The 22,109-nt window shown below is 40.7% G+C and overlaps 3 protein-coding genes across 4 annotated transcripts; 2 read left to right on the top strand and 1 right to left on the bottom strand.

The window, feature by feature from the left end:
* Nucleotides 1–1,426: 1,426 nt before the first annotated feature.
* LOC103700073 (membrane protein PM19L-like) lies at nucleotides 1,427–2,545 on the bottom strand. Its single transcript, XM_008782074.3, has 4 exons — nucleotides 2,347–2,545; nucleotides 2,011–2,230; nucleotides 1,865–1,910; nucleotides 1,427–1,736 (listed from the first exon to the last, which is right to left on the bottom strand). Exons 1-4 carry the CDS (start codon nucleotides 2,471–2,473, stop codon nucleotides 1,632–1,634), a joined length of 498 nt encoding a protein of 165 aa, XP_008780296.1. The 5' UTR covers nucleotides 2,474–2,545; the 3' UTR covers nucleotides 1,427–1,631.
* A 2,118-nt stretch (nucleotides 2,546–4,663) lies between these two features.
* Nucleotides 4,664–14,454, top strand: LOC103700158. Of its 2 annotated transcripts, XM_008782189.4 has the most exons (3): nucleotides 4,664–5,161; nucleotides 11,378–11,767; nucleotides 14,090–14,454. In XM_008782189.4, exons 1-2 carry the CDS (start codon nucleotides 4,879–4,881, stop codon nucleotides 11,758–11,760), a joined length of 666 nt encoding a protein of 221 aa, XP_008780411.1. In that variant the 5' UTR covers nucleotides 4,664–4,878; the 3' UTR covers nucleotides 11,761–11,767; nucleotides 14,090–14,454. The 2 variants fall into 2 exon arrangements, with proteins under 2 accessions (XP_008780411.1, XP_008780367.1); XM_008782145.4 differs by lacking the exon at nucleotides 14,090–14,454 and having other exon boundaries at nucleotides 4,665–5,161; nucleotides 11,378–12,090.
* Nucleotides 14,455–17,756: 3,302 nt separating this feature from the next.
* LOC103701811 (mitogen-activated protein kinase kinase kinase 18-like) lies at nucleotides 17,757–19,742 on the top strand. The gene has a single exon (XM_017844586.3). The coding sequence runs from the start codon at nucleotides 17,859–17,861 to the stop codon at nucleotides 19,422–19,424; it is 1,566 nt and encodes a 521-aa protein (XP_017700075.2). The 5' UTR covers nucleotides 17,757–17,858; the 3' UTR covers nucleotides 19,425–19,742.
* Nucleotides 19,743–22,109: the final 2,367 nt, after the last annotated feature.

Below are 22,109 nucleotides of genomic sequence, written 5' to 3'. Positions count from 1 at the left end.
TTTTGAATTTTTTGCCCATTGCGTCGGACAGGTCTTTTTGTGCAGTTACTAGAGGAGGCTGGAGGGAAGGGGATACAAGGAGGGATGGAGATGTGACGAGGGTAGGGGCGTGGGGGGAGGTACGTCCTTTGACTTCTATAAGCCTCGGAGACTCGGAGTACAACTTTCTCTCTGTTTTTCTATTGGAGATTGGTAGTCGGACGAGAGTTTTTTTTTTTTTTTTTTTTTTTTTTTAATGTATTTAGTCCTCCATCGATGCATAAATTTTGAATACTTTATAGGATCAAAAGTTCCAAATAATACATTTCAGCTAGTTATTGTAGATGAGGTTCTGTATTGTTACAAATAGTATTAGAGCGGATCCGACCCATAATTTATGTGAACTATGGAGACAGTACAGCACGAATTTATTGAAGCTGAGCACGAGCCGATCGTAGTGTTTGTGATTAGATTTGAAATGATTTGAATTTTTAACCTGACAAGAACGTCAGAACTTGAACAGAAAAATATGTGAGAAAAAGAATTACTTCCATAAAATTTATGATGGTGGGATCCAAACTTATTTCTTACTTGAGCGAAAATAGCTGAGCCGCACCATTTAATCGGCTATGTTTTTTCAAAATTCAAATTTAGATCCTACAAGCGAATTGGATGCATCTCAAGGCCAAAACGATTTTTTTTTTTTTTGTTATATGTTTATGTTAGTTAAGATCCAAATACTGTATTTAACGATAGTTGGAGAAACACTAATGCAACATCTATACGTGGGTGTTAAAAACTTATAAATCATTCAGGTGGAATTAATCTATGCAGGTCACCTTGTGATTATAAAGAAAATGGTGGTCCTTGCCCCCAAGGTCGGGTAACATGTCCATTTGCTTGGAAGCATCATTTGCTCAAAGCTATTGCTTGCTAGGAGTATACCATTTGCATCCATGTGGACATCGGAAAGGACACGTCTCGCCAAAATAGCTTTAGACCTATCTTGGTGAAAGCTTTTGGTGAATTGGAACCTTGATCCCATGGTTGACTATTCACTGATGATCCATTCAACAGATTGGCTGAGTTTAGCAATGGTTGGCCTTGTTCTTGATCCCTTACGAAATTAGTCTTTGTTAATATTAATGTACTTTCTATATTACCTATCTTGTGAGGTTCTTATTGAGGCTCAGAGTATCTTTGGCATTAATGCTGTCGTTTTTGCTTTGCAATAATTTGACCATGAGGCCAAAGTCTATATCATGGAGCATCCAGTTCATGTTGCGTTCACCCGTTTTTTTGGGAATCAGGCCTCTTCCATGAAGAGAGAAGTGCATGGCTGAATTTTTCAGTTGGTTTTGTTTGGATGCCTAAAATTTTTTATATGTTCTTTTTCCATATTTAACGTTGGCTGTTCTAAGGGGATGATGTTTGGCATCCATTCATCTCAATCAAATATATGTCAAGATTTATTAAACACACCGCATCAATAAGACAGAATGAATGAACCCTGCTGATTCTTGCAATCTCACTCGAGGAACATTAAGACGGCAGAACAAAGCACAAACAAACAGTCCAAGGTGCACTCAATTCTCCAACTGAGTTTTTCTCTTTTCTTCAGAAGAATTCTCCAGCCAACTTAGCCTCCAAGCTCATCTCCTTGGTATTGCATGATGCGCAGGTGATGCCCCACGAATAGAAAGGACGTAGACAAGCTGCGTAGCTGAGAGAATGATCAAGAAAGCCTCCATTGTTTTCTGCAAAATCCGAGAGCCCCTAATATTAACTTTATGACCAGAAGAAGAAGAAGAAGAAGAATTCCTCTCTTAAGATCCTAAACCACCAACAGATGTATGAAGTGAAACTAGAAGATGTTCTGCCTTACCAGGCGTGCGTTCCTTCCCTCTAAATTAATCTCCTTGCAAGCCAAGCTGCCATTACAGATGAACAAATAAATAAGACTTCCAACTTCAAAAAATTTCCAATTGAAATGGATATTCTAATTCGACTTTGGAACATCAATAGGCTTACCCCATTGCAATGAGAGTGAGTGCCCATGCAATGATACCAGATGACGCAGCAGGCTGCAAGCTGTCATAATTCCAAAAGCGAATGTGGTTGAAGCCAGCGAGGGCAGAGGCAGCGCCCACGACTCCAGCTATCAGTGCAAACATCACAAAGAACCCAGTGGCTGCATTCCCAATCGGAAAGAATATTGGTATGAAATGAGCTGGGAGTCGTAGCTCTGGACCTGCCAGACTTGAACAATATTAATACATGGCGCTTGCTAGATAACTGGATAACCAGCTCAATTAAGCCTCTTTGCAAGTAATCCAAATACAGGCCAAAATAACACCAGTATCATACCTATGATGAATCCTCGATCAATGGCAATGTCGATGGCCCAGCCTCCAATGGCTGCCACAATTGCGTACATGCAGAAGTTGAGGAATACAAGGAGAGAAACGATGGGCTTAAACTGCTCGCTTGCCATTGATGGTGTTAAGATTTGTGTATTGGTCTAAGAATGAGGTATCTGAACTTGAATGAACTTGAATTAAGGGCTTCTTGCTTATATACATGCAGCTGACAACATGGTTTTGTTCTTTTCTTGCTTAGATTTGGAAGCATTTTATGTTTGTCAAGACTGCAAAGGTGTATGTACAAACCTTCCAGTTCAAGGAAAGGAGCCAAGTCCTTGATTGTGAGATATTGCTGTTTGAGCACATTATATATATATATATATATATATATATGCAGTTGTCCAAAGTCAGGTTTCTAAGCTTCATTCTGTATATATTCGCATGTTTTCTTCCGTCAGAAGCAAGCAGCATTCTTCTCTGGGACTTGGTTTATGGAAAGATAAAAGGCTCCCAAGTAAAAGATTAATGATAAGGTTGTCTCAAGACTTAGGCAGACAATGTTCTGAAGTTGGCGAAGATGAAAAACAACCAATCGCAACTCAGGCAGTTGAAGAGAACAGGATCATTAACTGCAAAGCACTTTTTTTTTTTTTGACATTTTTGAATCAAACTGCAAAGCACATTAGGGACAAAACATGGGGAGAAAGTAAACATCTAAATTGATATTATTTTTTATAACAATCCAGAACCTCACCCAAAAAAGCTAACCAAAAAGTAATTTTTGAGTTATTTAGTCCTGTATGAGTATCCAAGATCTCCTCAATAAATAACTGATATAGAACTAAACACATGCCCGCACGGATCCTTACATCTTTACTTTTAACTCCAACAAGAATTCTTACTGTCAGTTCTGAAACAATGTTGTCTTAGGGAACCATTGGCAATGTGGTGCACAACTCCATTCCTCCTGTCTGTTTAAACTTTAGGTTAATTGAAGAGAATTTTGCAGTGCATGGCACCTCCTTCCTTTAACAAAATGGCACAGATTAGAGTTCCATGTACTCTCTATGACCAGGTACAAATGAGCAGATAAGCCATCCACTTACTGCCTGGCTACCTTCTTCCATCTGAAGCTTTTTATTATATCATCCCCTTGCTTTGTTGAATATGACCCTCTCTAGCTCCCTAGATCTTTTCTGTAGGCTGATGGGTCCAAAAACAATAAGTAGGTAGAGATTTCTGTTATGTACTCAATTTATTCATGGACACGTGCTATTACGGTCTTTATCTATATTAAATTTTTAGAAAAACTCTTGTATAACTCCCCAACCAGCATGCATTGTGAAAGCAACCCAAAGCACTCATGAAGCCTTACATGTAAGATGGAACTTCTAGAGAAGTTCGGTACCATGCGTAATTTGAGGTAGGTATGTGATTACTAGATTGGCTAATATACTAGAAAGATTTATTAATAAATTAATCAACGAACTAGGATTGAAACTCTGAAGTGATGAATCTACCCACGGAGCCACCTAATTCAAATCGTCCACATCAATAATGTAATATAATGGAAAACCCATAATAGGACATGGCCGGTGACATCGCTACAAACTCTTTTTTTGTCAATAGTGCACTATAGAAACAAACGGAAATGAGGTGTGTGGGAAGGCAATTGGAGACAAGTGCACTGCCATATGGTGTAGGATATAATTGTTTCTAAAGTATAAACTTTATTTCTCATCAGTCCTACCTCCCAAGCGACTTTAAGATTTGTTTTATGCGTCTTTTAGTCATATCTTATTAAAGTTCAAGGTAAAATTTGAACGCCAAAGTCCCTTGTGTGTCACGCCGGGGCCGATAAAGGGCTGTGCTGTGGGAAAAACTACCCATGCTTTGTGTGTATAGTCTAATGTAATGGCAATTGCTCCTGCCGCTCTACGTGCACCTCAAAAAGTCGGACCGCAGGTTGCAGCTTCACTGCCATTGGCGCATCGAATCCGATTTTCCTGTCAAGATTTCAAACCTGCTCCCAGCCCAACGTCGGGCGGTCTATCAATTAATGAATTATGCTACGGCCCCAATCGATACACCAGGACTTTTCCATGCCATATGGCACGAGGAGGGAGGAGAGTGGAGCTTTTTGAAAACATACACGTTGGGTTTGCACGTGACGCGTGGACATAGACCGAGTTGGTATCAGGGTTGTGGCTCGAAGAAGTTTCTTCGTCCTAATTAATTACCGCTTTAAGCCACGGAGGGCAGAAAAGGGCCCGCAACGGCTTCTGGAAAAAGGAATTTTCTTTTCTTTTCTTTTTTTTCCCCCACAATACGTCTTTTATTACTGCCTTCTTTCTCCCATCCCAATTCCGAGTTTCTTCCCGTGCTGCAGCTCATTCTCTGACTCCCATTTATAAATTCGTCGCAGTCCATTCCATCGTCCGCCCCCGCTTCCCCTAATTGCCATCAACAACGCTCTCCCCAAAGGAAAGACCGTCGATTTTGGTGATCGGTCGAGCCGTTTCGGTGGGAGAGAAAGATGATTCAGCTGTTGTTTGCGCTGCTGTCGGCGGAGGTGGCGATGGTGGTGCTGCTGCTGTTCAAGACGCCGCTGCGGAAGCTGGCCACCCTGGGGCTCGACCACCTCAAGCGCGGGCGCGGGCCCGTCATGGTCAAGACCGTGGCCGGCACCGTCCTCCTCGTCCTGGCCTCCAGCGTCTACAGCATGGTCGAGATCCGCGGCCGCTTCACCGAGATTGGCTCTCTCACGCCCACCGATCAGGTCCTCATGAGCCAGAACCTCCTCGAGGCCTCCCTCATGGGTACGCACTCTATCTCTCTCTGTCTCGAATCTTAGGCTCGTTCTTCTTCTACGATCTGACTCTCATTTGATTGAAAGCTTATTTTCCTGATTGCTGATTTGGTTCGATTTATTCTTTGTTGAAACTTTGTGATGTGCGCGATTGCTGATGGATTGTTTGAATAGAATAATGCCGGCGTTGTAAATTAATTTGGAAACTACCCTTTCTTTAAAGAAAGAACAAAATAAATAGAAGGGTGTGTAAGAGTTGATCTGGCTACATATCTTTTAAGTCCTTTGGTACTTTTTGGACTGTTCTAGCCGGCACATTGTTTGACATTGTTTCTACTTCTAAAGGAAGTTATTGGAATCAACCTCTTATATGAACCTGATCAAACTAGCAATTTACATATCAGGGATAGAAATTCTACTTTCAGTCCCCCCCACCCCCATCCGATCCTACCTGAATCGATGAATTGAGCCCCTTAAAGACATACTGGTGATCAAGTTGTTATGAGTTGTCCAACTCTGGCTATATGAATATAATTAATTCATAGAATTCATTCTGAATGGGATGACATATGCATGTTTGTATTTTCCATTGACGGGCACATGATCGGATGGTCCAATTAAGGTTTTCGCACTATGTTTCAGATCATGTAGCCCTTCAATATACCATGACGATTCCTTTACCATCAGGTTTTATGCAGTTGGACCTGAAGGCATTAGAGAACACCAACATTTTTTCAAATCATGCACACGTTACCCACTAAGAAGAAATTTACCTTCAATAATTCTTGGCATAAAGAAAATAGTTGAATTGGATTTTTTTTTTTAAAAAAAAACATTTTCTTTTTATTACAAGATTTCTACACTTTTTAGACTAATCATGCTTGTTAAGAAATAAAATGATTACAAAATAGGGTTATTGATGAAATTTACTGTTGTCTGCTAATGAAGATGAAATTTGAGCATTCCAATGGCTGGTTTTTTTTTCTGTTTTTGTATTATTTTCGTGCTATTTTTGCTGGTTATTTACCTGAGGTTTTTTGGAAACCTATTGTCACTCAAATTGGGCCTACTCATGCACTATTTTATTGGGATTTGGTCACCTTTTCTTAGTTGATTTATTACTTATCAATAATGCTAGGTAACACATAAAATCACTCAACTCAATTGCATGCATATGTTGTGCTTCTTTGGAACTATGGCTTGGAAACCCACTTAGCAAGTGTAATGATGGATGAAGCCCTGTTCTGATCCTATTCCTTCCACCAGCCCCTCTTTCTCTTACTCTCTCATATCAACTTCAGCCACCCACACAACTCCAAATCCTTCCCCCAGTTGAGACCAGCTCCGGTGCCACCCTAACAACCCTCCTCCCCTGGAAAAAAAGAAAAACAGTCCTATACTTGAGCAACACCTCCAACACTTGTGATGGTGCAGATGGTGTCAGGCAAGCCGGCAAGGAGGTGCTCACTTGGATGTGTGGTCTTTGGTGCTGTGGATTGGATTCTTGGATTGGCTGTCCATCTAAAGAATTCACAGTACTAAGTACTAACATCTAACATTATGGAACAACAACAGAACTTTCATTTTGTAAAAAATGCTTATTCGTAATCTTGCAGCCATGAAATTTTAGATCTTTCAGAAAGATGGGGAGGCTGGTGTGACTTAACACTCATCTGCCCTGTTTTGTATAATTATCAATGAAAGACAAAGAACTATGTCTGTGCAATGATGGCTCTTGAAACTGTCTCATATCTGTATTAGGGCAATATCTATGACATTTATCATGATTACAATGAGATCACACTAAGCTGTACTAGTCAGGACTGGATTATGTTCTGTATCTGTTTGGCCCCTAAAGATTTGTATCTCTAGAAAACAATAATATTTAAAAATAATAATTAACAGATCTGACACAGAGAGCAGGGCTGCTATATTCTACTTGAAATAGGCTGGTGAATGTGATGCAAGAGAGAAGGAGCTCAATGACAGGGTTCTGCAAATAAAGAGAGAAATTAAATTTAGCTCCTTATGAAAGGACAGTAGAGAGGAGCAGGGTGGTGCAGCTGGCTTGTCAAGGAGACGAGGAGGGGGACAAGAGTGGGTTTCTTGGTTTTAGAAGGAAAGAAGAGGAAGGAGTTGGGACTGGATTTTTTGGGAGGAAGGAAGAAGGTCAAATAGGGCAGCTAGCTGGTTTGGGAAGGAAGGAAACGGGTAGGGTGGGGCAGTGGCTGGCTAACTTGGCAAGAAAGAGTGGGCAGTGACTCGCCAGTTTGGGAAGGATGGAAGAGAGAGGAGCAGCCAGTTTGTGAAGAAAATTGGGAAAAATTCCCCTACTAGGGCCGCCACCTTCGATGAGAGAGAAAATGAACAGTTCTGTCTATGATCACAACTCTTATGGTTGCGAATTGAGATTCCCACATGGATTTCCACAAAAGGGCCATGTGAGCAAGTGACTTAGCTGAGTAATTTATTTGAGGTAATCATTTCTGTTTAGTTATTTTAGGAGTCCTTTTAGGAGTCAATCATGGTCCAGATTTAGATGGTTGTTTAAGATTAGTCTAATTCTTTTTAAAAGAGCCCTGTAGATTAGGAAAGGTGACTGGCTGTCTTAGGCTTTTGTAAGGATACTTATCTGGCTGTAAGATGGCTATTGGTGATTGAAAAACGTTTCCTGTAAGGAAGTGAGTAATAGAAAAGCCACATGCCTCCTTCCCCTTATCCTTTTCCCTTATTCCTCTATTCTACTATAACTATCTCCCTCTTCAACTCTCTACAACCTTAATATTTCTCCTTTCTGTGCTAAACACTGCTGTCAAACTGCAGATTTTCTGCTGATAATTAGACCTGAGGTCAGATCTGAGACTCTCGTTCTTGCAATTGAAACAAGGCTTCAGAGGTACACAGAATTCAAATCAAAATTAAATTTTTAATCTACAAGGAATCCCTATCATCTATTGGGGTTATCATCTGTGACCTTTTAAAAACTATCAACACTTATTGCAAACTCGATAAAATATATAAAAAAAAGAAGCATGATTTTTTGACAAAAGAACTTAAAGAGTATATTGTCCATCAATTTTAGTTATAGTATGATATTCAGATGGTTGTGCTCCAAATTTATGTATTCTGTTCAAATAGCAAGGCAAGAGTTATCATACTTCTTGAGAATATTTCACCCAACTGTTTGAATTTTGGTTATTTTTTGACACTCCAAGAATCATAAAGGAATGGGGAATCTTGCTTAGTTTGTATAGATATCAAACTTAATTTAACATTTTTTTTAAAAAAATTATGTTTGGCTTGGACTTCTTACAGTTTCATTTGTGTTAATTAACCAATTGACCTCAAAAGATTCAGCTGATAGGGTATGGATCGATAATGTATATCAGGCTTAACAGCCACTCCCTCACGTGCGGAATGGACCATGCATGGGGAGGGACCACAATACCTAAATTGAATCAAGATAACAACCACATTAACTAGAATGAGTCAAGATAATGACCAGGCTAATCAAATAAACAATTAGTTGGGAAGTATTTGAACTCATGGCCTCCAACAACTCAAGCTTTGATACCATAATAACTAATCAATTGACCTCACAAGCTTAAGCCAATAGGGAATGGGTTGCTAGGATATATTAAGCTTAACACTTTCTAAATGCTATTAGATATACTCAAAAAAAAAGAGTCAAAAATTGCAAAACTCCACCTTGTTTTTTTATACATGCTTTCTTGATGCTCAATTTATCATCCATGAGCAAGTCTCACTTGAAAAAAGAAAGAGAGAGAAAGGAATAAACTCAAACAAGGCATGTAAACCTTATGTAAGTTAGTAATTTAGTATTGATGGAAATAATTCAGTTTTAACTTAATTTTGAAAATGCCAATTCTTTCGAGACAGTTTATAACAATTTCAAATAGAATATATAAGTTTTTTGCCTCTTCCTTAGATTTTGGTCGATGGTTGGTTACGCTCCTTCCCTTTGCAGGTTGTTCTTCTTGGTCATCTGGTTCTCGCCCATTTTGTCTTGCCCTAGATGGAATGGCTTTCATAATTACACCATGCCCCAACCCACACAAGTCCCCACATCTGCTTTTATCTGCCTAGGGCCCACAACCCACTTTCTTTGGGTTCTAACCAAATAGAGCCCTTTAAGCTAGTGGGCCAAAAATCTTTGTTCGTGCGCGTTATACGTGCGCACGCGCATACGCAAACACAAACACAGAGAGTTGCAGTACACATGAGACGCAAACTTTGTATTTATATTTGGATTCCCTTATTCCCCTTGTTCTTGAGGTTTCTCCAATGTTAGTAATTGGAACCTCTTTGTATGAGTGTCGTAACATAGATGTATGAACATAGGTTGGATTGTCGTGGTATCTTATATGCTTGATGGGTACTTGTTGGCATTAAAAATTCTGAAGGAAATCTGTCTCACAAACTACTCAATTATAGATGATAAGTTATCATATAAGAATCATTATGGCTTTGTAAAGCTGGTATATGCAATTCCATGGACCTTTTGAGCCATCTAAATTGAAATCAGTATTGTTGATCATGATTTATGCATCTTAAACATGTATGGATTGGAATTTTGTAGGGTTTGGCAAGATCTTAAATCCCCTAAGACAGGGTTGTCTCTGGTTTTCCTACGAAATGGGATGCGTTGCCGTCCTACCCCATCCCAATACTTGGGACAGGGGATATCCCAAGACGTGCCAAATAGGATGCTGGGATAATGGCAGGACGAATATGTCTCGACCCATCTTAGTGTCCCGCGGGACGTTCTGCTAGGATTTGAGTCCTTGGGTTCTGGTTTTAGATCATAATATATCTTGTCATTAAAGCAACTCACTTGATACATGAGTTAGAGACCTCAAAGCATTTGATTTTGGGTTTCTTGGCTATTTGCATATCATGGACAGTGGTGTGAATCTCCAAATTGAATCATTGAATCTTTACCAAACATTCAACATTTAGTGTGTACTCCAACTAATATGACCAGTGTGTTCTACTAGATGTTTGGTTGTTAATATTGTGATAAAAGCACTGCCTACTTATGGTAAGCTTTGAGAGATGAGGTTGGTTTACAAAGAGGAGTTAGCCTTGCTAGTATGTTAATTGATCATGATTTAAGAGAAGGGACGGACCAGGATTTGTGCTTATTGTGATCCCCAAATGTGAAACGATAGCGACTACTTGTCTATGCTCATCTCATTCTCTCATAACTGTATTATTCAACTTTCCCCTATTAAATCATAATAATCCATCCTTTTTCCCTCCTTTTTCACATGCTCGCCAAAGTTGTCCACCTGATCTCCACCTAGGTGGTATTTGGGAGACCACTTGAGTTTATGAAGCTCCCTTTTCCCTCTTGAAACTAACTCTGAAAGGAGGTTCCATCTTGATTAAATGCGTTTGACACTTTGCCTGTCATGGTTGCCTGTAATTGATGATTGATGGGTAATTGCATCAAATATAAAGTAGCTGTCAAATATCATGGGTTGCTGGCTCCCAGCTGCCTTTGAGTTGTACCGAATGGTTTCAGATTTATGTGTGCATTGAATGGACTAAATAATAGCTCTGGATAATGAAACATTTAAGCTCTTGCATATAAGGGTGCGTTTAAATTTACTAATAATAAGAAAGCCTTGTGATGTTTATATAAAATGGAAAAAAAACAACCACCAGTTTCTGTATTGCATCGAGGCTTTATTGTTTCTATAAGTCATCCTATAAGTCATGCTTGTTGAGAAAACAAAGATTCCATTGCCAAGAATTGTGAGCTGCTAGGGTCTCGATACCTCACTGTGGCAATTTCACGGGCATGGAATGCAGATACCCCATTTGTGGCAATTTTAGAACAGTCGCATATCATTCTCTAGTAATGTGATTAACAACTTTTGACAATCTCTTATCTTTTCTACACTAAAGTTGAATCAAGTCTCCTTAATCATTTAGTCTAACTAGTGATAATTAATTTACTATAATATTTTATCCAATTTGTCGACATGGATTTTGTGGAAGGTGAATCGTCTTTCAATTTACTCTTTTTATTGTAAGCACATGGATTACTATCTCATGATGAATCTGGGAATAATGATCTAGTGCTACTTTGTAGGATGATTGACAACTTTTTAAATCAACATGTTTTCTCTATTCTGTTTAAGTTTTCTACTCATTTCTGTCTATTTGATCTGAATATCGTGTAATTGAAATTTTGCAGGATATTCTCTATTCCTTGCACTGATAATTGACCGACTGCATCATTATATTAGAGAACTACGGAGGTTAAGAAAGAGCATGGAGGCTGTAATGAAACAAAACAGGGCCTTAGAAGAAACAAAAAATGGGGGTTCAGATGAATTAAAATCACGAGACAAGGAGGTCACCAATTTGAACGAACAGATCAAACAGCTGAAACTGGAGTTAGAGGCAAGGACTAAGGAGGCAAAGGCAGCAGAAGCAAGTGCAACAGCTCTAAAGAAACAGTCTGAAGGGTTTCTTCTTGAATATGACCACCTTTTGGAGGACAACAAGAATCTTCGAAACCAATTGCAGTCAATTGATCTCAGGTTGTCACATGCTGATAGCAAGAAGAACCCTTGAGATCATGGTGAGATGTTTCACTGTTGAGTTGAAAACTTAATTTTCCTGAGAGAATCATCCTTTTACATTTTTGATTGGATCTGTTATTGATCCTTTGATGAGACATACAAGCAGTCACTAAAAAACGATGCATGATCTGACTGTTTATTCTTAGATAAACACCACAGAAATTATGATCTAGCAATTGGTTAGGGTGTCAAAAATGAGTACAGCAAGGTTCTATACAAAAAATAGCTCTAAACTAGCTCTCGATGAATTGCCTGTTAATGTGGTGCTTTTTGGGTTCTAATATATGTAAACGGTAGTCTGTCCTCTTTTAAATTGCATTCTCTTTTATGTCGTTCTATATTTTCTGATTACCACTCTGAGTTTATGTGACCCAAATCTAGTTTGAAGTCGAGTCCTAATAATAAATGTACCTGCTATATTATATTGTTCCTATTGTTAGACCCTGCTTTTTCAGCTTTTATTTTTTAGTAGACCTGTTTGTTCATTTGGCTGGTTCCCTTCGTATATAGCTGACCGTTTGGGTGGCATCAGTTAGTAGCAATCTTACAGCACATACATGGGTTATTTTCATGGATTATGCAACTTTGGTCTCCGTCCAGTTCATTTGAAATAGTTGGATTGAAATGGAAGCCAGAACTCACCCTGAATTCTTAATGACTATTAACATCTGCCATTTAGCCTAGTTGTTGAATTTCTACAATTTGATTTGTTAAGGGCTTGTTGTGAACAAGGACTTGTCCCTCTACCTAGCAACCAAAAACTTTGGGTTCAAAAAATTTGTTTTGTATATATACATATGTATATATGTATGTACGTATGTATGTATATAAATATAGGTAAATAGGAATGATATGCTGTAGTTGTTCTTTTAGCATCACAGATTGCTCTTTGGACAAAACTGGTTTTAGCAAAAAATTAAATCTCTGACTGATTTATGTGACATTGCAATTCTTAGCTTAACTATGTGATATTGGGTGCCATAAGCCAGATTCTGCTTCATTAATTGGTATTGCCATAACGCACTTGGGTCTCTGTTTCCACATTTATGCAAATCAGAAAAACGGACGCTATAATTAATGCAGCCCCCAATCATACTAACATAATCATCATATTTTTCCAACTATTTCAAAACTTTTGAATTAATTATTTTCTTTTCTTGTTTAGAAAATTGGTCTTGGCCTCTAAACTACAATCTGTTCAAAAAATTGATGATAGATAGTTCAGCTATGACATATTGGTAGTCCTCTAGGGCCGAGTCGACCAAATATTCAAACACCCAATTGTTCAATAATTACAAGTTAAAAATATTCATTGCATATATAACTTCTTAAGATTTTAGATATTAATGCAAGTATTGATAAGTAGATGCTATTTATTTTCTGTCTTTGAATAAAAAGAACAAGAAGATGTGCAATGTTCAAACCAACATGCTCGGTTGTATATTGTTCAAATTTGTCTAACAAGATTTTAGTGTCAACTATAATATTCCTATCCTTCCAGGGTGGGTCTGCATTCTTGCTAAGAATTCCAACCAAAATACATAAATGGAGCTAGATCCTAATCTTTTTTCTAGATAAATTAACAGCCCTCTCCAATTCAAGGAGGCACGTTTTAGTCTGTCTCCAAAATTGTTTAAGTCTTTCTAAACCAAAATGAATTCTCTTCTAAAGTCTCTAATTGCATGCGTAGCAAGGACCAAGTTCCTTACTCTTATCTCTCTCTGTGTGCATATTCTTTCAAACCATAGACTTCTTCAAAAGGATTCTTTCATTTTGCCCCAACCAAATTCTCCAGCAAACTGCTATAGCTTCATTACCATTGCTATAATGTTGAATGCTTCTTGTCTCAATTGGTTACCTCACTCAAAACATAGCATCTCGAAATTGCAGAGTGGCTAAGATTCCTTCTCTATACAATTAGGATAGAAAAGCTAGATGTTCTAAGTTTCTTGGCTCAGATCAATCGTCGCTGAACATATATTTGGATCCATGGATAAAAATATGTGCAATAGAGAATATTTATTTTTAGCAGACAATAGAGTACATTTATACGACGATGGTCATAAGCTCTTAATCAGCTTGAAATGAAATAAGTGGGAACTAGCCGGCTTGTGCACGAATAATTAAGTTTGACTCCAAGGTTTGCATTGGTTGGATCTCTTACGCGGAATTGGTAGGGTCGTCGACATAAAACCGTAGTTTGTCTCATTCCACATCAAGTTATGACCTCAGCGACTTTAATATCTCCAAGTGGGGACTTTACTTTTCTTTGATACGGTGGATGTGTACTCATTCTTTCATTATGATCCTTTGACACTTAGGTGGGAGCCTCATGGGAGTCTCAAATCCAAATGACCTCCACAAGACATTGCATCTTCTCGATAAGCCTCCAAGTTCGCTTGCTGGAGTTAAACATCGATGGATTTGATATCTGACCCATGAAAGATTGTTTTGAAAGGCAGAAGCTCTCGTTGGCCAGATCGAGCTGCAGCCAATTCAGTTATTTGTCATGAACTCTAAGTTGTTCACAAACAACTTGTTGAAGGAAATTAGTGAGACAGTGAGGTCTATGAGGCTTGCTTATATATTCTTTAGGCTAATTTTTGCTCAATTTGATAGTTGAAACAAATTCTTCTCTGCATGTAAGTATCTATAATAGTATTTATAGATAATTTAGAAACTCAAATTTATTTTATTTATACATAAACTGAACAATATGATGATATAGACTAATTTTGTTTCTTCGGATTTTAGAACCAGATGGATGCGACAGCCACTCTTAAGAATTACATAAATGAGTTATCTGGCCCAAAAAAATCTCTATCATGGCTTCCTTCCCATATCTAGTGGTCTTAATTTGGGCATTTGGAAGTCCATCCGTGTCAACTCCCGAAGCCTCCTGGAACCCAACTTCTTAGCCTGCAGAGGTCAAAGTCCAAGCCGTCTGAAAGCATTCCCAGGATTCAGCCAAAATACTTCGACCCCGATTCCTTTTTAGTCGGTCTTATCTTCGAATAGCATGCAAAGAAATCAAACTTCTCCACCTCTCTTCCTCGTTATCTCATTCTTGTCTTCTTGAGCCAAATGCCAAGAACCTCAAGGCAGCGACTTTGAACGGCCACCGCACGGTTGCTGGAAGAATTGGGCCCTACCAACCTTTCCACCACGCGCACAACACTTTCTTCACGCATTTAAAATGAGGCTCATTTCGGTACAAATTTGGGGCCCAACTCGGATGCCAGCCTCCGTCCTACGCTACCCGCTACCGACGGTTGCTGTGGAAGCGATGAGGGCCCGGCGATTGCGTGCGGGCGAAGCCGTGACTCGAGGCATGGGATTTTTTTTTCTCTCTCTCTCTTTCATTTCGCCTCAACTTGGGACCGGTGAGAAGGCAAAAAAGAGGGGAAGATGATTGGCTTGCAAGCGACGGCTGCTTTACGTGTGCTGCTGCTACTGTTTCAGATTAGGGTTGTACCTTTCGCCAAAAGAACCACTCACCTTCCTTTTAGATGATGACCGTTGGATTACACAATTAGCTGCTTCAAAATTTGTGCCGATTAAAAAAAATATATGATCCACTAGTTGATGTTGTGAAAGAAAATCAATAGAGATGCAACTCGAACCCCACATGAACAGCAATGGATGCAAATCAATGACCAATATTTTTCAATTGTCTGTGCTAAAGTAGCTTTTCAAATTATGAATGCTGGCATGATGAGTTGTATCTTAGTCTCCCAACCCCTCTTTTTTTAGCGTAACCACTAAGAAACCCCCGATAGCAAGTTAAGATAGCATCTAAGTATATCATGTGAATTGATGTATGAAGTTATTGGTTTGATTTTATGTAGTTACGTATCTCTAAGTCAGCTCAGTTGTAGGACACGTGTTATACTGCTTAATTGCATGTGTTATGAATTTAGCAGGATGATAACATGGTGCCGCGATCCAATCATAACTGGCATTATTATATTATTATTAATCATCAAAGTTGGCATGTGCAAAATGATTTATTTAAAAGGAAAATAAATATCTTGCCAATGCATGGGATCTTACCAACAAGTAATCTTCTTTATTAGTTTTATCATAAAGTGCCCTTATATAAAAGTCGGACTGCATAGCAATATCCGGATATATAATTTTCAGCTAAAGTTTATGCATCATTTTTTTATAAAAAAAAATATTCTTCATTTTTCATCCTAATTTATGAGTTTCAAATTTTCTCCTCCACTTCTTTGCTTTCTATTTTTCCCAATATGTTTACATTTTTTTTTGTACTTTTACGCTCAGTAAAATTGACTGTAATTGCGAAGCAACTCTGTTACCAAAAAAATTGCGAATCAACTTCGCCTCAAGAATCAAGATTAATTAGTACCGTTACTAGATAGTGGGCCTAGTAGCAGCTGACAAATTCGAGTGCATGGAACACGTGTACTTTGCGTTAAATGCATGTGAGACGTGAGTTGGATTTGTTCGAAAGACATTGCAACAACTCATTTAACACATCAATGACGGGAAACCCACTTGCTAGCTGGACTCTCTCTAGTACACACCACGATTTCCACTTGTCCTCTTCTCCATCACATTTCGTAATCAATTAAAGCACTCAACGTATCTCGCACCACACGTGGAGGTATCCATAGCCTGATAGATGGTTGGTGTCGCAACCAAAAATTTCACCTAAAAAAATTAAATTAAAGATATTATTTAGATTTTTTTAGCTAATTTTTGGTACTCTCCCCATTTAAACTTCAGGATCCATGCCAGATTGAGAATCTAAATTTATTAAAATTCAATCATAAATATTACAATCAGCCCGTGGTCAACTCAAATGAGCTTATGCTATAGTGTCTTTCAATCTATATAGATCATTGGTTGGATCCACTCCAATACTATTTATCACAGCTCAAGATTTCATCTAAAAAAATTAACCAAAAAATATAATTTAAATTTTTTAGTCGAATATAAATACTCAAACCAACGTTCTTTCTCTTCCCTAACTGCACGCATCATTGCTAAGCACCGGGTCATACATCAGATTAGAAAGCTTTAAAACTTAAATTTTTCTGTTGCTTGGAACCCTTAAAGATCTCAAATTGAAAGATTGTAAAGCAATAAAGGTATGCTTGTGTTAGCTCGCCAATAGGGGGCCGGTTGGTGGCACCGGTACCATATTCCCTTCCCTGTACATCCAACTCCCAACCAAACCTTCCAAGGTCTCTGGGCGGCCACGTAGACTAGAATCCAGCCCCTTGGTCTCTCTCCAAAGCCAAGTAATGCTTTCACCTCGCTTAGAAATCATCCCTTTCGGCTGGGATGCTCCACCCGTTACGGCGTCACCTTGCAGAATCCCCACGCCAATTCAGATGCCATTCCAGGGTAGTTTCCTTCCCCTGCCCATCTCTTACCAAAGTCGGCGTCGCTGTAAAAGAGGAAATTATTGATAAAGATAAAGGATAGACAAAGGGGGAGAGAGAAAGAGAGTAAATTAAATTAAATTAGGTGATGCAAAGCACCGACTGCTGAAAAATGAGGATCTTGGCTGTCTCATTGCTCGCATCCCAAAAGCATCAAGGAAGCATGCGTGTTAGAAACGGAGTTAATGGTGATATTGAAAAAGGAAGTAATAAAATGTTCCCTAAAATATATATATGAGGGTTGGAGCTTTTTACTTATTGAAAAAACTTAATTGGCTCATAAGAAGAGAAAAAAGAAAAGTACATACAATTATTGCAAAAATAGAAAAAAAAACTTTATGTCTGATTGAATTTTCAAAAAAAAAAAGAAAATTCAAGTTAGGCAATTTTTTCCGCGGCCAAGGTCTCACAAGGCGCTTGGAAGTCTCCGGTCTTCTTATTTAGCACGTGGAAAGGCCACGAGATCGACGCCCCGAGCGAGGCGTGGACGGCCGCCCGTCTCGGCGTGGACTCTTCCTACCTTTATATTATATTCTATATTCGGACAGCCAAAATTCCCACGATAAAACCCTAAAGCCTCCCCCCAACGGGGTATAAATCCGCCATCTAATCCCCAAGCAGACCATAACAAACCTAACTCCTCTTCTTTGCTTTCCTTCCCTTCCTTCTCCTACCGATGGGCATGGTCGAGTGGTGCAGAGGCCGGACCATCGGCCGCGGCTCCTCCGCCACGGTCTCCCTCGCCACCGTCCCCGCCTCCGGCGAGGTCTTCGCGGTCAAGTCGGCAGAGATTGCTCGCGCCGGGCTGCTTCAGAGGGAGCAGAGGATCCTCTCTAATCTGAATTCTCCCCACGTCGTCTCCTATCTCGGCTGCGACGTCACCTCTGAGAAGAACGGTGTCTACTATAATCTCTTCACGGAGTACGCCGCCAGGGGCTCGCTCTCCGACGAGATCAAGAAGCAGGGCGGCTGCCTCGACGAGCCGACAATCCGGTCCTACAGTTACCACATCCTCCGCGGGCTGGCCTACCTCCACTCCAGCCGCATCGCCCATTGCGACGTCAAGGGCCAGAACGTCCTGATCGGGTCCGATGGCCGCGCAATTATCGCCGACTTGGGATGTGCACGGCGGGTGGCCGGCGACGAAGATGATTATGACGACGATGATGGTCTCCAATTGAGGGGGACGCCGATGTTCATGGCGCCGGAGGTGGCTCGAGGGGAGGAACAGGGGATCCCGGCTGACATTTGGGCGTTGGGGTGCACCATCGTGGAGATGGCCACAGGGCACGCGCCTTGGCCCGAGGTCTCCGATCCAATCGCCGCTCTCCACCGAATTGCCTTCTCATCCGACGTGCCCGAGCTACCGAGCTGGATCTCCGACGAGGGGAAGGACTTCTCCGACAAATGCTTGAGAAGAGATCCCAAGGAGCGGTGGACGGCGGAGCAGCTTCTGAATCATCCCTTTGTGGCATCGTCGGCGAATTCAATTCACAAACGGATTTCTCCCAAGAGCACTCTCGATCAGGCCTTCTGGGACTCGTTATCAGACGAATACGAAGAAGAAGAAGAAGAAGATGAAGAAGAAGACGGAAACTCGTCAGATGATCCATCGAAGAGAATTCAGCTTCTCGTCGGCGGCGGCACCGTCGTCGGCAGTCCCAACTGGACATGGGATGACAGCTGGATGACCATCAGAACCGACGGCAGGGAAGGCGAGATCATTCTCGAGACAGAGAAGAACAGCGTTCAGATTCCAGTAGACGAGCCCACCGGCGGCGACCCACCGACCAATCCGTGTGTCAGCAGAAGCGGCGAATTTAGTCTCACTGGCACCAGCGGTGGAAGCAGCAGCAGCAGCAGCGAAGAATTCATCTTAAGCACTAATCACATGGATTCGGAGGAAGATTACCTTCCAAATCCACGTAATTATTATGGTTTCATTAACGATTTTAATTGTAACAGTTCAAGTTTGGGACACCCAGATGAGGGAATTGAGAAGCTGTTCCGCAGCTGTAAAAAAGATGTTATTACCTTCGGCAGTGGTAATTGTAATCCAATCAATCAGAGGCAAAGACATTCTATTTGTGTTCTTAAATTGGTGCTTTCCTTTGTTTCCAGTTGGCTCGCTGCTTTTGTCTTTTACTTTTTGCTCTTTTCCAAGGCAAGTTTTGATAGAAGGGTTAGGAGACGCACCGAAATCGCTGATCATGTCCTCGAGGCACCGGCACTGGGGGAATAAAGAAATGTAGGAGTAGGGTGGCACAGGGCTAGAGTACTTACTTAGATGGGTCTTCAGCTAACTTTTTAGCTGGATTTCACACCGGATCCAAACACAAAAGGATTTCAGCAACTGGTCAAGGTGGCACCGAACTTCCCTGTACTGGGAGATGCCAAGATGAGCCTGCAGTCTTGGACGATGGAGGTGCATCATAGAGTGGCCGATTGGCTACTTGGCTTGGCTTCATTGGTTGCAGGCTCAGTCTTCTGCAATAATTTGTGCGAGCTTCATGGATTGATTGAATTTCTAAAGCTCAGCTCGTGAGTGAAAATCGTGAAGGAAGAGGAATGTTGGGGGGAAAAAATAGACCACCCCACACGTACAATAAAGCACCCAAATCTGACAATAAGCCTGAGCTCATCATGCAGGCCGAGCCCAGAAGGCCGAGCTGAGCTCAGAAGACTGAGCCGAGCTCATGCAGGCCGAGCCGAGTTCAGAAGGCCGAGCACAGAAGGCCGAGCACTGCAGGCCGAGACCAAAAGGCTATCGAGCACAGAAGGCTGCCGAGCACAGAAGGCCGAGCACTGCAGGCCGAGACCAAAAGGCTATCGAGCACAGAAGGCTGTCGAGCACAGAAGGCCGACCTCGTCGTCTATATGCTGCGGCCATGCCCTGCAGCAGCCTCACCGCACCATGCTTTGCTTGCCGGCCACTCCATGGCATATCAATCAGGGACCATACCCTGCTACGACTGTCAACGCCTCACCATTCCGAAGAATGTACTGCACTGCGCGCCACAAACAAGCTCTGCTACGCGCCATCTCCTCCCATGATGGAAACGGGTCATCCACGGCAACTCAATTACTTCACACGCCCACGTCCAATCGTGACGGTAACCCATTAATTCGCCCAGTCACATCACAGGTAACCCTACCACTCTTTCTATAAAAAAGAGGGCTTCTTCCTCCCAAGAAAAGGCTTCGGACTTGGAAATACAGTCCCTCTCCTTTTCCAAAATTAAGCCTCCCTCTGACTTAAGCATCGGAGGGCCGGCGCCGGAAACCCCGGCCACTGGCTTTTTGTAGGCCTCCCATGGAGGACGCCGCTCGCCGACAGATCGCCGCCCGCTAATGTTCGCCGGAGCTCCTCCTCCTCAGCCGACGGCCGCCCCCGGGTCCAATTTCCAGCAACAAGGAATATTACTTAATTGGTAGCATTGACTTGGCTGTGTCAATCTCTTGAGGAGATTAGAACGGGTTAGGCTTCACCTAAATGTTTCTGCCCAAAAAGCTTCTCTGGGGTTGAAGACCATTCACTAATCCATTTCAACGCTATTTTTGCGAGTTCACATTGGAGTTCCAAACAAAGAAATTCCAGTGACTCATCGTGGCATTATAAATATTATCCTGGGAGACAGTAAAGGAATTAAAATCCATAGGTATGAATATTATTTTCTTGAGCTATCCTAGAGAAATTAAGAGATTGCTTATTGAGGCAAGGTTCTCGCCCGGCTCCTAAAGCACTTTGCGAAGTCATCAGTTTGTTGCAGCAAGAAATGGAATAGAGAAAAGACTTGGAATTTAGAAAGCATGATTTTGGATCAAAAGCACATATAGTTTGACGGTCCATTCTATTGTCCAAACTGTGATATGAGATTTTCTAAGTTCAATTTTGCCTTCACCTAATTTATAATTTTCGAAGGGTTATGACGTTTATTTGCGTGATTTTGTACCATAGGTAACCATTAGATGGCCATCTGGATCTCATTGCAGACCCTCCTTACTTTTTAGCACAAGTTCCACATGTTAAATGCTCTTGCTTAAACAGGCGGTCTTTGACTCTTTGGTAGGTGGAACAACCATGGAATTTTTTTTATATATTTCGTGGTTATCGACAAACATCATTTTTGGTTGATGGAGTAGGAGAAAAATCATTTTTGGTTGGTGGATGCCTTTGAGCTTGAATTTTTCTAAAAATTTAAATGCTTAACAAATGGACTTTTGTAAGTCTTCCTCGGTATGAAAGCTGACCAAGCCTTCAAGTCAACTATTGTCCCCTTAACGAAACTTCAGATTTTATGAGGGAAAACAAGACCCCATCTCCTATGGTGACGTCAGTTCACACGTCCACCCAAAAACCCCTATCAGCAATAAGATTAAGAAGTTGGGTCGTGTATCGTGTAGAGTTGAATGCTGTGTAAAACAAATCTCATGGACTTTTTTGTTGCTTCTTTTAGTCGTCAAAAACATGCGTTGATGTTTTGGTAGAAGAGAGGTGGTTCCTTGAATCCTTCCTTGCTCGATCCATGTCTTCTTCACTTGATGGAAGGTCTGTTCATTCCCTCCCAACAGGGCGGTCCAACAGATAAAGCCGCCTTTTAGGAAGAGTAGATAGAAAGGTCCATGCCCATAAACCTACCAGTAGAACCCTAATTTACAGAAGCATAATTGAAAATTAAATCGGATGAATTAAATCAATCAAGCATAGATACAGAAGAATCCCATAATGTTTGTCAGGGTTCTTTGGTTCATTAGATATCGTGAGGAACCAAAAATTTTAGTATAATATAGTATTTTATTATTGGTTTAATGCATTCAGTTCTTTTATCTTAGAAAGGGAGAAAGATCCAAAGTATTTGGAGATGTCATTCAAGAATCAAAATCAGAAATTGCATGCTTATATTATTGTCAACTTGCACCGAATCAA

Source organism: Phoenix dactylifera, chromosome 9, assembly GCF_009389715.1.
Source record: "Phoenix dactylifera cultivar Barhee BC4 chromosome 9, palm_55x_up_171113_PBpolish2nd_filt_p, whole genome shotgun sequence".
NCBI lineage: Eukaryota > Viridiplantae > Streptophyta > Magnoliopsida > Arecales > Arecaceae > Phoenix > Phoenix dactylifera.
The sequence above is the reverse complement of the archived record's forward strand: the minus strand, read 5'-3'. Positions and strand labels throughout refer to the sequence as shown.